The sequence below is a fragment of the Pristiophorus japonicus genome, chromosome 8 (assembly GCF_044704955.1).
Source record: "Pristiophorus japonicus isolate sPriJap1 chromosome 8, sPriJap1.hap1, whole genome shotgun sequence".
NCBI classification, from domain to species: Eukaryota; Metazoa; Chordata; class Chondrichthyes; family Pristiophoridae; genus Pristiophorus; species Pristiophorus japonicus.
In genome coordinates, this window is record NC_091984.1 from 106,325,795 (window position 1) to 106,340,947 (window position 15,153).

At 44.7% G+C, this 15,153-nt stretch overlaps 1 protein-coding gene across 5 annotated transcripts in view; it reads left to right on the forward strand.

Moving 5' to 3' along the window:
- Positions 1 to 412: 412 nt before the first annotated feature.
- lrrc39 (leucine rich repeat containing 39) overlaps positions 413 to 15,153 on the forward strand; it is a 39,796-nt gene continuing 25,055 nt past the window's right edge. For 4 of the 5 annotated variants that reach the window (XR_011594087.1, XM_070887265.1, XM_070887266.1 and 1 more), the window contains exons 1-3: positions 413 to 998; positions 1,098 to 1,203; positions 14,356 to 14,512. Coding sequence is in view for 4 of the 5 variants with exons in the window: in XM_070887265.1 (XP_070743366.1) it covers positions 871 to 998; positions 1,098 to 1,203; positions 14,356 to 14,512 (391 nt within the window). In the remaining variant the exon portion in view is untranslated. Of the gene's footprint in view, positions 999 to 1,078; positions 1,204 to 14,355; positions 14,513 to 15,153 lie in introns of all 5 variants that reach the window. The other variant, XM_070887267.1, reaches the window with a different exon arrangement.

The following is a 15,153-nucleotide window of genomic DNA, read 5'->3' on the forward strand; positions in this document are numbered from 1 at the left end:
AAGGACATTTAAAGTCAATTTGTATTACCAATTAAAAAACCCAGGGGTTTTCCTCCATTACAACAATGACTACACTTCAAAAGTACTGCATTGTATATAAAGCGCTGTGGGATGCCATAAAATCGAGAAAGGCGCTAAATAAATGCGAGTCTTTATTTTCTTTTTCTTTCTTTAAGGTTTTATTTTATTGTACAAATGGGAGAAAATCAGTGGAAAATGGACCCTAAAAACCTTGGTAAATTTAGAGAAAATCACAAAAAAAAAATCAGTGATCAGTAACATCCCAGTGGCTCGCCCCGGGTGTAAATGTCAAACTCTGCCTCCCAGGAGGCGTTCGGTCGGTTGGCCGTCTCTATATTTATGTCATTGGTTAAATTTAGCCTGGCATCACATTTCACCCCTGGATCACAGCGTAGAGCCGTTCGAATGAAGGACAAGTAGGTCTCTGGGAGCCTCGATGGCCGAGGCGCCGGGGAGACTGTGGGATTTCACTCCAGCCTCGACCTGTCTGCTCGGGACTGAGAGCAGTACCTGCGGCGTTTAATCAAACCCAACCTGTTCAGAGACAAGTTGGTCTGCTTTCAATATCGCTGCAAAAGCGGACAATTGGAGAGACTGATTGGTAGCAGCAGAGCAACAAAGGACATTACCGAACCGGATTCGGGGCAGGGCCGGGGTTCGGGGGTCGAGAAGCGCTGTGTAGTGTCCACTTGTGGGCTGAAAATAGAGTTCCGTGCATTCCCGCCTGACTGTGTGTGTGTGTGTGCTGGGGGAAGGCGGCGCTCCTGCGGCCGTCTCTCGGGATTGTATTTTCTGGGCTGGTTTGCAGCCCCCCTCCGCCCTGAGCTCCGCCCAGTCCATGCGCTGACCATGACGGGGGTGGCGGTGTGTGCCGGCTCGGTTTGCACTGTTAAAGCACTTTGGGAAGGAAGGATTCAAAAGCTGAAAGAAGACCGCGAGAAGGAAAAGGAGCGCTGGAAGAGGAAGCCGCTGAGGGGGTGAGTGAGCGCTGGCAGCTCCCGCGGGTTTAATATCAGTGCATTTCTGGCGAAGTGATGCTGAAAGTGTCGACTCTCAGTCATTTCTTCTCTGTTCAGGATAACGATGGTGTGGCAGGACCGAATAAATCTGGCCAGGCTTAAAGAGAAAGTGATTACTGAAGAGGGAAGAATTGTGCTGAGGATTGAGAAGGAGGGATGGAAGGTCGGTAACTTTGATCTAAAGTATGAACGCGCTTTGGGACGTCCTGTGGGACGTTGGATAAACACCAGTGAGAAAGGAATTGGATGATCTACCGATAGGGTGAGTTGGAGAGGTTGGGAGGAGCCTCGTCTGGAGCATAACACCAGCACGGACCAGTGGGGCCGAATGGCCTGCCTCGTGCTGTGGAGTCTGTGTAATTCTATGCAGTGAGTTTGAATGAATATATTCCGACCAAAAAGTCGCAGTGACGGGCACTAGTGTGACATGGCTAATCGAACCCCTGCCCCCCCCCCGTGAGAGAATCTCAATCAATCCATCCACGAAAGAGCCAAAATATTCCTGAAAATCAAGATTTCGCTAAGCGGTTGTTTAAAGCAGCTCTCAAACAAGCAGTAAAAAAATCACGGGTTCTCTCGGTGGCCAATTCATTGGTTGGAAGCTGGCTTTCGCCTCTTGTCATAACAAGGGCAACCAATGGTGCCGTCTGTGCCTGGAGTACAGCCTATTAAATATAAATCTGCTCTGCTGCCTATATACTCTGTCAATGTGAGAGCGCAGACTCAGCGATCACCTGTATTCTGATCAGGAATAGGTGCATATTCTGAAATGTGTTATAATAACTGTTTACTACTGAATGTGCAGAGAAGATTTACGATTTACGATTTACGAAGATGTTGCCTGGACTGGAGAATGTTAGCTGTGAGGAAAGATTGGACTGGCTTGGTTTGTTTTCTTTGGCATAGAGGAGGCTGAGGGGAGACTTTATTGAGGTGTATAAATGATGAGGGGCCTAGAGTAGCTAGGACGGACCTATTTCCCTTAGCAGAGGGGTCAACAATCAGTGGGCAATTAAAGTAATTGGTAGGAGGGGATTTGAGAGGAAATGTCTTCATCCAGTGGGTGTTGGGGGTCTGGAACTCACTGCCTGAAATGGTGGTAGAGGCAGAAACCTTCACCACATTTAAAAAGTACTTGGATGTGCACTTGAAGTGTTGTAACCTACGGGGCTACAGACCAAGATTTGGAAAGTGGGATTAGGCTGGATAGCTCTTTGTCGGCCGGTGTGGACACGATGGGCTGAAATGGCCTCCTTCTGTGCTGTAAATTTCTCTGATTCTATAATTGTATGTCCCAGTACACAAATAAAGGCAGGAATCCTAAACTGGAGGTTCACCTATCTGAAAAGTTAGTTTTTTCATTTTATGACGAATCTTGTAGTTTTTGGAATCAGGTTTTAAGCATTGAATGTTAATCTGGATTAAGTAGGTTTTTTATTGCTAAGAGTTTAGTGTATTAATTACAATATCTTACATCCGATACCAGCACTCATATTTAAGTTCAGCATTTAAATTGCTCCAACTACTTGTAGATTGTAGAAAGTTAAATGAGTCTTTTGAGTTGATTTATTTTCTGAAGGAAAAGTTAATAAATATGATTTATGTTTTATTCTAACCAAACTATAGTTTTGGAATTGAGAGAAGAATGAGAGAAAGACAGAAGAGGAATGAGAATGAAAATGAGAGAGAGAGGAATGAGAGAAGGAATGAGTTATAACGGATGGCAGAAAGAATGAGAGCAGAAATGAGAAAGTACAATCCAGATTTCAAGTAGATAATGAGAAAGGAAGCAAGACATCAGTCACACTGGTGGGCTAGGTTTCAAAAGTGGTTGCATGTAGTTAGAGAGAGAATATTATTGAACATACTGATAATTTAAGATGTGTGGCTCTTTGCCCCAATACAATTATTTCTTTTAGTTTTTGAGCTTTGCACTGGGTAGTCAACCTTTCAATGTTGACTCTTGACAGCCAAGCACAACAGTGAGTTCCTTCACACCCTGGTATTTCATAGAATCATAGCAAAAATTACAACACAGAAGGAGGCCATTCACCCCATTCTGTCCATGCCGGTCAAAAAAGAGCTACCCAGCCTCATCCCACCTTCCAGCACTAGGTCCGTAGCCCTTCCGTTGGTTGTTGCACATAAACCAATGAGCGTTACAGAGTAGAGTTTGCTTGATGGCTCCTGCACAAGGATGACACGCAAATTCATTACACGTTCACCAAAACAAAAGAGTTGTAGGTCATGGCGCTTTAAGTGTACATCCAACTACTTTTCAAATGTGATGAGAGTTTCTGCCTCTACCAGCCTTTCAGAACATAAAAACATAAGAAATAGGAGCAGGAGTAGGCCATTTGGTCCCATGAGCCTGCTCCGACATTCAATAAGATCATGGCTGATCTGATCTTGGCCTCAACCCCACTTCCCTGCCCGCTCCCCATAACTCCCTTATCGTTCAAAAATCTGTCTATCTCCACCTTAACTATATTCAATGACCCAGCCTCCCCAGCTCTCTGGGGCAGATAATTCTAAAGATTCACAACCCTCTGAGGCAGTGAGTTTGCTGACCCTCACCACCCTGTGGGTGAATTTTTGCCCCCTCATTGCCTATGCCCCCTGGTTATTGACCCTTCTGCTAAGGGAAATAGGTCCTTTCTATCCACTCTATCTAGGTCCCCCATAATTTTATCCACCTTGCTTAAATCACCCCTCAACCTCCTCTGTTCCAAAGAAGACAACCCCAGCCTATCCAATCTTTCCTCATAGCTAAAATTTTCCAGTCCTGGCAAATCTCCGCTGTACCCTCTCTAGTGCAATCACATCTTTCCTGTAATGTTGTGACCAGATCTGTATGCAGTACTCCAGCTGTGGCCTAACTTGTGTTGTATATACAGTTCTAGCATAACTTCCCTGCTCTTATATTCCATGCATCGGCTAATAAAGGAAAGCATTCCGTGTGCCTTTTTAACTACCTTATCGATCTGTCCTGCTACCTTTTAAAGATCTATGGACATACACCCCAAGGTGCCTCTGTTCCTCCACACCTCTCAGGATATTCCCATTTATTGGTATTCCTTTGCCTTGTTGCACCTCCCCAAATGCATTACCTCACAATTCTCCAGATTGAATTCCATTTTCCACTTTTCTACCCAACTGACCAGTCCATCGATATCTTCCTGCAGTCTAAAGCTTTCATCCTCACTGTCAACCACTTGGCCAATTTTTGTTTCATCTGCAAATTTCTTTATCATGCCCCCTACATTTAAGTCTAAATCATTTATACTGCAAAAAGCAAGGGACTGAGCACTGAGCCCTGTGAAACCCTACTGGAAACAGCCTTCCAGTTGCAAAACACCCGTCAACCCTTTGCTTCCTGCCACTGAGCCAATTTTGGATCCAATTTGCCACTCTCCCTTGGATCCCATGGGCTTTGACTTTTTGATCAGCCTTCCATGTGGGACCTTGTTAAAAGCCTTGCTAAAATCCATGTAGACTGCATCAAACACACTACCCTCAACAACCCTCAATGTTACCTCCTCAAAAAATTCAATCGTTAGTCAGACACAACCTTCCTTTAACAAATCCATGCTGATTGTCCTTGATTAATCTGTATCTTTCTAAATGAAAATTTATACTGTCCCTTAGAATTGATTATAATAATTTGCCTACCACTGAGGTTAAACTAACTGGCCTGTAATTATTCGGTTTATCCCTTCCTCCCTTTTTAAATAATGGTACAATGTTAGCAGTTCTCCAATCCTCTGGCACAACTCCTGTAGCCAGGGAGGATTGGAAAATGATGGTCAGAACTTCCGCAATTTCCTCCTTTGCTTCTTTTAATAGCCTAGGATATATTTCATCCGGTCCTGGTGATTTATCTACTTTCAAATATGCTAAATTCCTTAATATTTCCTCTCTTACTATGTTTAACCCATCCAATATTTCACTCTCTTCCTGCTTAACTTCAATGTCAGCATCGTCCCCCTCTTTTGTGAAGACAGCCACAAAGTACTTTACCCACATCCTCCGCCTCCACTCATAGGTTACCATTTTGGTCCCTAATAGGCCCTACTCTTTTCTTAGTTATCCTCTTGCTCTTTATGTATTTATAAAACATCTTTGGGTTTTCATTGATTCTACTTGCCAGTATTTTTTCATGCCCTCTCTTTGCTTTCCTAATTTCCTTTTTAAGTTCACCCTACACTTTTTGTACTCTTCTAGGCTTTCTGCAGTATTGAGCTCTCGCTGTCTGATATTAGCTTCCTTTTTTGCCTTTATCTTACCCTGTATGCACTTTGTCATCCAGGGGGTTCTAAATTTGGTAGTTCTACCCTTTTTCTTTGTGGAAACATGTTTACCCTGAACCTTTTGAATGCCTCCCACTGCTCTGACACTGATTTATGTTCGAGTAGCTGTTTCCAGTCCACTTTTGCTAAATCACTTTTCAACCTAGAAAAATTGGCCTTCTCCCCAATTTAGAACCTTTATACCTGTTTTATCTTTGTCCTTATCCATAACTATGCTAATACGAATTGAATTATGATTGTAATGTCCTTGCTCAATGGCATAAAACCCACACGAGGCACATTCTATGGACAGGGTCAGTCTACGACCCGAACCTTTATTCACAGGACCAAGAAGTGATGCCCCTGCATGGGACCTCCCTTTATATACCTGGATGACAAGGTAAGGAGTGTCTCCCACAAGTTCACCCCCTGTGCATATACAGTATTGCAGTGGTGTTACATTGAGGTTACATACATGACATCACCTCCCCTCCAAAGTCTTATTGGGATCATAGGTTACGTCTTTCAGGTGGTCTACACTCCCTCGTGGAGCGCTGCAGTTTGGGGCTCTGGTTGTTGAGCCTTGGCGTGAGTGTCTGTCACCTGTGGTGATTACGGCCTGACCGGGCTGACCGCCGGGACTGTGCATGCTGCTGAATGTTCTTGTTGCTCATTCACTGGCGGTATATACTTAAGCAATGCACACCTTGACCACAGGGGGTGAACTTGTGGGAGACACTCCTTACCTGGTCATCCAGGTATATAAAGGGAGGTCCCATGCAGGATCATCACTTCTTGGTCCTGTGAATAAAGGTTCAGGTCGTAGAGTGACCTTGTCCATAGAATGTGTCTCGTGTGGGTTTTGTGCCATTGAGCAAGGACATTACAATCATAATTCAGTTCGTATTAGCACAGTTATAGATACGGACAAAGATAAAACAGGAATAAAGGTTCTAAATTGGGGAGAAGGGTGAGCACCATCTCATGATCTTCCTCGGGTTCCTCAGTGTCCATGCTGAACCTTTTTTTTTACTTGGTCCAGATGCTTATGGCATATCTGCCCATTGTTAAGTTTAACCACGTTGACCCTGTTCCCCTCTTTGTCTATTACAGTAACCTCAAGCCATTTGGGCCCCATGGCATGATTGAGGACAAGTACAGGATCATTTATTTCTATACATCTCCCCCTTGAATTTCGGTCATGGTACTCGTTTTGGGACTGGCGCTTGCCCTCAACTATGTCGGTCAGGACTGGGTGAATGAGGGACAACCGAGTTTTGAGTGTTCATATCATAAGTAGCTCAGCGGGCGGGACCCCCGTGAGCGAGTGCGGTCAGGACCTATAGACCAGTAGGAGGCGCGATAGGCGGCATTGAAGGGAAGGTTCTTGAATCCTGAGCATGCCTTGTTCAATGATTTGGACCGCACATTCCGCCTGGCCATTGGAGGCCGGCTTTGAACACTGCTGTCCTGACATGGTTGATGCCATTGCCCGGCATGAACTCTCGGAATTCGTAGCTCGTGAAACATGGGCCATTATCGCTAACAAGGATGTCCGGCAAGCCGTGGGTTGCAAAGACTGCACGTAGACTCTCCACAGTGGTGGATGTCGTGCACGAATTCAAAATGATGCACTCGATCCATTTCGAGTACGCATCTACCACAATGAAAAACATTTTTCCCATGAACGGGCCCACGTAGTCTACATGAATACGTGACCATGGCCTGGTGGACCAGGGCCACGGGCTGAGCGGGGCCTCCCAGCATTACCCAGCTGGGCACACGTCGTGCACCTGCGAACACAGTGTTCCAGGTCTGAATCAATTCCCGGCCACCAAACATGTGACCGGGCAATGGCCTTCATCAGCACGATGCCTGGATGCTCGCTGTGGAGTTTCCTGATGAATGCCTCTCTGCCCCTCTGGGTCATGACTACCCGGCTGCCCATAGTAGGTAGTCAGCTTGGATGGAGAGCTCATCCATCCGCCTGTGAAACGGTCTGACCTCCTCAGGCATGCTCCGTGTGCGGGCGCCTAATCCCCAGTCAGGACACATTTCTTAATCAGAGATAGGAGGGGATCTCTGTCCAGATTTTGATCTGGCGGGCTGTGATGGGGGAGCCTGCGCTGTCAAAGGCATCAACGGCCATGACCATCTCAGTGCTTTGTTCCGCTGCTCCCTCGGTGGTGGCCAGTGGAAGCCTGCTGAGCGCGTCAGTGCAATTTTCAGTGCCAGGTCGGTGCCGGATGGAGTAGTCATAAGCAGCCAGCGTAAGAACAGATCGCTGTATGCGAGCTGATGCGTTGGCATTGACAGCCTTGCTGTCTGACAACAGGGATGTTAACGGCTTGTGGTCCGTTTCTAATTCGAACTTCCTGCCAAAAAGGTACTGATGCATTTTTTTTACACCATAGACACATTCGAGTGCTCCTTTCTCAACCATCCCATATCCGCGTTCTGCTTGAGAGAGCGACCTGGAAGCATAAGCCACAGGTTGTAGTTGGCCCTCGGCGATACTCTGCTGCAACACGCACACAACCCCATAGGACGATGCATCACATGTCAGAACCAATTTCTTACAGGGGTCGTATAAGGTCAATAACTTATTTGAACAAAGTAGATTCCGCACCCGATTGAAAGCCCGTTATTGACAGTCCCCCCAAAACCAATCACAACCCTTACGCAGGAGCACGTGAAGCGGCTCCAACAACATGCTTAAGTTCGGCAGAAAGTTCCCAAAATAGTTCAAGAGTCCCAGAAATGAATGCAACGCCGATGTGTTGCCGGGCCTGGACACTCGTCGAATCGCCTCTGTTTTGAATTCGGTGGGCCAAATCCCATCTGCAGCAACCCTCCTGCCCAGGAACTCAACCTCAGGAGCCAAAAACACACATTTAGACCCGGTCCAGTCAGCGTAGCACCTCCTCCAGGTTGTGGTGGTGTTCCTCGGTGTCACGACCCGTGATGAGGATGTCGTCCTGAAATACAATTGTTCCAGGAATGGATTTGAGCAGGCTTTCCATGTTTCTTTGAAAAACCGCGGCCACTGATCGAATGCCAAACGGGCACCTGTTGTAAACGAACAGTACCTTGTGCGTAGTGATGGTGGTCAGTAGTTTAAATTCGTCGACCAGTTCTTGGGTCATGTAGGCTGAAGTGAGATCCAACTTGGTAAACAGCTTGCCGCCTGCCAGCGTGGCGAAAAGATCCTCCGCTCTCGGGAGCGAGTATTGGTCTTGTAGGGACACCTGATTGATCGTGGCCTTGTAGTCGCCACAGATCCTGACAGAACCATCCACTTTTAGGACAGGAACGATGGGGCTCGCCCAGTCGCTGAATTCAACGGGCGAGATGATGCCCTCTCTCAGCAAACGGTCCAATTCGCTCTCAATTTTCTCCTGCATCACATACGGCACCGCTCTGGCTTTGTGGTGCACTGGTCTGGCGTCTGGGGTGATGCGTATCACTACTTTGGTACCTTTTGAATGTCCCGACGCCAGGTTGGAATCGTGACTCAAATTGTTGTAGGACTTGTGAGCACGAACTTCGCTTCACAGATGACATTGCGTGCACATCCCCCCCATTTCCAGTTCATCTCAGCTAACCAGCTCCTCCCTAACAGTGTGGGACCATTGCCCGGGACAATCCAGAGCGGCAGCTGGTTCACTGATCCATTGTGTGTGGTCGCCACCTTTGCACTGCCTAGTACTGGAATGATTTCTTTGGTATACGTCTGTAGTTGTGTCTCAATGCATTATAGTTTGGTCTACTGGCTTTGAGTGGCCTTAGCTTTTCGAATTGTTGAACGCTTATGAGTGACTGGCTGGCCCCCGTGTCCAGCTTCATGTCTACAGGGATGCCGTTTAATAAAACCTTCATCATCATTGGTGGCGCTTTGGTATATGAGCTGTGAATGTTTGCCACATGAACCCGCTGAACTTCAGTGTCCATTGATTTGCCCCAAGAGTCATCCTGCGTCACAGACCCCTCTTCTGGTCCATCCGCTTCGTAAATTAGCCTGGTTACAGGCTTCCTGCCCATTCGAGCTAAATGGCCACTGAGGTTGCAATTTCTGCAGACAAATTGTTGAAACCTGCAAGTCCTGGCAAAGTGTTTGCCCCCACACCTCCAACATGAGCTGAGATTCCCATTGTTGTGAACAAAGGAGCTATGACCCGGCATTCCTCGCTGATTGTCTCTTTGACTGCTCTTGAGTATCCTGTTAGTGGGTGTCAATGGCCCCATCCCAGACCGCATTGTCCACCGTGATGGCATAAATGTCCGTTCAGCCTGCCATTGTCTCTGTTGAAAACCTACTCTGGGGTTTATTGCTGCCTGGGGTGTGTCAAACTGCCCTTGTCTGCCTGTGGGACTCTGAGTCGCGTTTATGGGATTGACTCCCTGATCCCCCGCCGTGTTGGAGGCAGAATTGCGCGCGTATATTATTTTGGTTTCGTCCTCCCCCGCCATGAAAGTCTGAGCCATCAACGCCGCCGCTTCCAAAGTCAAGTCCTTGGTCTCAATTAACTTTCGGAAAATCCCCGCATGACCGATGCCCTCAATAAAGAAGTCCCTTAACATCTCCCCCCCCCCCCCCCCCCCCCGCAGGCGTCTGTGAACTTACAGAGGCTGGCCAAACGCCGGAGGTTCGCAACGAAGTCTGGTATGCTCTGTCCTTCACGATATCGGTGGGTATAGAATCTCTGTCGGGCCATGTGTATGCTGTTCGCCGGTTTGAGGTGCTCACCGATTAGTTTGCTGAGCTCTTCAAAGGTTTTGTCCGCCGGTTTTTTGGGTGCTAGTAGGTCTTTCATGAGTGCGTAAGTCTTAGGTCCGCAGCTGGTCAGCAGATGGGCCCTTCGCTTGTCGGCCGCTGCATCTCTCAGCCATTCTTTCGTGACAAAGCTTTGCTGGAGCCTCTCAATGAAATTGTCCCCGTCCTCACCAACACAGTACTGTTCCTCTCTGCGACCAGTGGCCATTCTCATGGATCGTTGATTCCCGTTTCTCGTCGCCAATGTAATGTCCTTGCTCAATGGCACAAAACCCACACGAGGCACATTCTATGGAAAAGGTCATTCTACGACCTGAACCTTTATTCACAGGACCAAGAAGTAGTGATCCTGCGTTGGATCTCCCTTTATATACCTGGATGACCAGGTAAGGAGTGTCTCCCACAAGTTCACCCCCTGTGGTCAAGGTGTGCATTGCTTAAGTATATACAGTATTGCAGTGGTGTTACATACATGACAATGATCACTACCACAAAAATGCTCTCCCACTGATACTCCTTCCACCTGCCCAGCTTCATTCCCGAAAATTAAATCCAGAACTGCCCCCCGCCCCCGCCCTGTTGGGCTTGCTACGTACTGGCTGAAAAAGTTCTCCTGAATGCAATTTAGGAATTATGTCCCCTCTATACCTTTTACATTGATTGTATCCCAGCTAATATTAAAGTAATTGAAATCCCCCACTATTACTGCCCTATTGTTTTTGCACTTGTTGGAAATTTGCCTACAAATTTGCTCTTCTATCTCCCTCAGACTGTTTGGGGGTTTGAATTCCCCTTTTTTTGTTCTTTAGTTCAACCCATATAGCTTCATTTGATGATCCTTCTAACATATCATTCCTTCTCACAGCTGTAATTGTTTCTTTAATTTTGCCACCCCCTCCTTTTTTAACCCCCTCTGTATTTCATTTGAAAACCCTGTAACCAGGAACGTTGAGCTGCCGTTCCTGCTCCTCTTTAAGCCATGTGTCAGTAATTGCAAAGATATCATACTTCCACGTGTCTATCTGTGCCCTCAGCTCATCTGCCTTATTCACTCCACTTGCATTTAGAGATATACCATTAAGCACAGCCAAACTACTTTTTTGTCTATTTTTCAACCTTTGTTTGCTCTGCCTTCCAAACACTCTTGCTACTCTTCTACCTTCCATCTCTAGCTCTGCTTTTCTCCCTTCTGAATCTATGCTCAGCTTCCTATCCCCCTGCCAAGCTAGGTCACTTTAAGATTATCAATAAATTTAAACCATCTAATACTTACTAGAAGCACTCAAAAAGTATGATGAGAAACACAACAGGACAATAAATTGATTCTGATGCTTCTCCTCCTGTCAGAACATTGATGGATCTTCCAAAGTGTTCAAGTCCAGACACTGTTCAAGATCCACAATCGGATGGCAGATGCAATATAGCTGCTCAATGTGAAGAATAGTAAACAGGATTTAGTCTTAAACTGACCTTCAGAGAGCATCTGAGCCTTGAGCCTTTGCTTAATGGTAGTACTCTCACGTCTAAGTCAGTTGGTTGTGGGTTCAAGTTCTGCTCCATAGACTGGAGCACATAGGTAAACACTTCAGTGCAGTACTGAGAGGGTGCGATACTGTTAAAGATGCTGTCTTTTGTGGATGAGACATTAAACTGATGCTCCATCTACTCTCTTCGGTGGACATAAAAGATTCCATTGCAGTATTCAAAGAAGAGCAGGAGAGTTCTCTTCAGCATCCTGGCCAACATTTATCACTCAACCAACATCACTAAAACATATAATCTGATTATAATCTCATTGCTGGTTTTGGGACCTTGTTGACAAATTGGTTAGGGCATTTCACTATTTTACAACAGTGACTACGCTTCAAAAGTTTGTAATTGGCTGTAAAGTGCTTTGGGAACTGTTGAAATCATGAAAGGTGCTACATAAATACAAGTTCTTTTTTACCCCAAGTCATGCAATTATTGGTCCTCATTTTTATGGGTTGGTGTAATAATCCATTCCACTGATCCTCATGATGAATATGATTATTATGCATATAATGCAGAAACTCAAATATCCTTTTATTAAAATGAGGGTATTGTGGGACCAATTTTCTTTCACCTCAAAATTAAAATCTATCATCAGATTTAAAATCTTTTTCATAAACAAGAATCTCATATGAAACAAATTGAATAATTAATACTATAAGGGTTAAGAAAATTTGTGTCTTCTACATCTCAAACACCTTTCATCGTGTTTTTTTTTTTACCCCTTTCTCTTCTGAAAGCATTGATTCTTACTGAGACAGGCATTGGCTGCACCCAAATAGTTCACCTAAATGACTATTGTTTGTGTGGCATATTGAAGTTAGGTAGCTCAGTCCATTTAGTGTAGGATCCACCATTGGAAGGTCCTAGGTTTAAATTCTAGGGGTGCGTGAAACAGGGAGAAAGTGGCCAGGAGACACTTCAATGTGCTTCACAGGATATTTTCAAACAACATTTACATAAGAAGATATTAGGATCGGTGGCCAAAGAAGTAGGCTTTAAGGAACATCTTAAAGGAGGAGAGAGTGGTAGAGAGGCAGAGAGGCTTGAAGAAGGAATGATTAAATGGGGAGGATCCTGCCTGATCAACCTTCTTGATATGAAGTGGCAACTCAAGTTGACTAGTAAACCCTACAATATTGTATAGTTAGATCTTAAAAATTTAGATTTGATAAAGTTCTGCATGAAATGTGACTAATTAAGCTCAAGGCTTTGGGGATTCAGGGCAAAACTTGGAAATGGACAAGAAATTGGTTGAAAGGTAGAAAAAAAGAAGTACTTTTTAGAGGGGGTGACATCAGGGTGGGGCGGGGCAGTAGTACCAAAGCGTAGAGTTGGGATCCTTATTTTTCGAATTTACATCAAGGACTTTGATGCAGAAATACAATGAAAATTGATCAAATTTACAGACAATACTAAACTGGCGGCAGGATGGAAATTACAGAATGAGTTAAACAAAATATGTGAGTGAGCAGATTAAATTTAATGCAGACAAGTATAAAATATGGCACATAGGCAATTTGCATACTTCCATGATAGTATTGAATGAAATAGCATAAGATGAAGTTGAAAGAGACCTAAGAGTCTTAGTAGACTCGACGCCCAAGCTGTGTAACAAGCTGTGTATTAGAATGTTGAATTATCTAGCCAAAATGGTAGAATATCAATCAGCGGGAGTTGTGATCAAGCTGTACAGTGTTCTGGTCAGGATGTACCTCAAGTACTGTGTCCAGTTCTGGTTGTTAAGAAACAAGAGCCACATTCAAGGGTAGGAGACAGTGCAGAGAAGAGCCACAAGCCACACTAGATCCCGAGTGTTAGGTGTCTGAGTTATGTTGAGACTTCAGCCTGCTCAGGATATGCCTGAGAGATGATCATGAAGACGTATGCAAGAGTAAAGGGTAGGGTAAAAGTTAATTTAGAATATTTTAAATTAAACCGTTTAGGACAAGGGGATACATGTTCAAACTAGTTAGAGGTAATTTAGGGCTGATGTGACTACACTTCAAAAGTACTTAATTGGCTGTAAGCGCTTTGAGTTGTTCTGAGGTTGTGGAAGGCGCTATATAAATGCAAGTCTTTCTTTTGTAACTTTATATCAGGAGGTTGTTCTTCATGCAGAGCATGATCAGCATTTGGAATGAACTTTCAGGCAGAAAGGTGGAGGCGAAAACTCTGAAATCATTTTTAAAAAGAGATGCATCAGTGGGAAGAGTATAGGCTTGTTCTGGTTGGCTGAATTGCATTCCTCATCCGTAATTACCTTGTGAAAATCAGGACCTTCTTGTCTGTTTAACTCAGTACCGATCCAATGGTAAATTTACCACACTGGGCCTTTAGGGGACCTCCTGGGTTTCTTTAAACTTCCAGCGCATAGGAACAATGAGTTGGAGAAGTAGAGGGAGAAAACTGGAAGAGATGAAAAAAATCTCGTTCATTTGTTAGATCATTCTGTACCACATTTTGAATCAGGGATAGAAACCAGCAATTAGTTCCAAAGCCTCTGCTCGTGTTATTCTAGAAGATGTATGAAAGTAGCCTAGTTTTCATCTCCTAATTTTTGCTTTTCTCTTTTTCCAGTTGACTGAACGGCTACATTGTGTGAGATAGTACAGATGTCATCTTGTGACATCTAGTCTAGCTTGTTACAGCTACGCCAGCAGAGCTCTTTTAATTTGTAAACTTTACAATGCTGGATGTTAACATTTTACTTATTTTTCAGTCACTACCAGATGCATTACAAGAAATTATATATTTACAAGAGTGGCAGATCCACAGAACTGGCTTGGAAACTATTCCTCGATTTGTTGGAAAATTCGATAATCTTCTTGTGCTGGATTTGTCACGAAATTCGGTCAAAGAGATTCCAAAGGAAATAGGTTTGCATTCATTTTAAGTGAACTTTGGCCAGTTATGGCGAGATGGGGCTGTTCCCCTATACTGTTTGGTGTATTTATATTCAGGAGATGCATCTTGATTATTTTACATTTTTCATCTTGGACACTTACAGCTCAGAATGAGGCCATTCGGCCCATCGTGCCTCTGCTGGCTCCTTGACAAAGCAGTTATGCTTAGTCCCTCACCCTTGCCCTTTGTCATTAACCCTGTAAGTTCCTCATCCTCAAGTACCTGTCCAACTCACTTTTAAAAATAATTATGGAATCTACTTCCACCAACTTTTCAGGTCGAGCGTTCCAGATCCCAACAACTCTCTGAGTGAAAACATTTCTCTCATCTCCGCACTGGATCGTTTGCCAATGATTTTAAATCTATGACATCTGGTTATTGACAAGCTCACCAGATGGAATAGTTTTTCACTATCTACTCTATCAAAACCTCTTATCTTGAAAACCTCTTCAGTCCTAACTTTTTCAACCTCTCCTCATAACTGAAGTCCCTCATCCCTGCTAACATCCTGGTAAATCACCTGTGTACCCTTTTTAATGCCTTTACATCTTTCCTCAAGTGTGGTGCCCTAAATTGTCCACAATACTCCAGCTGAGGTCTAACCAATGATTAT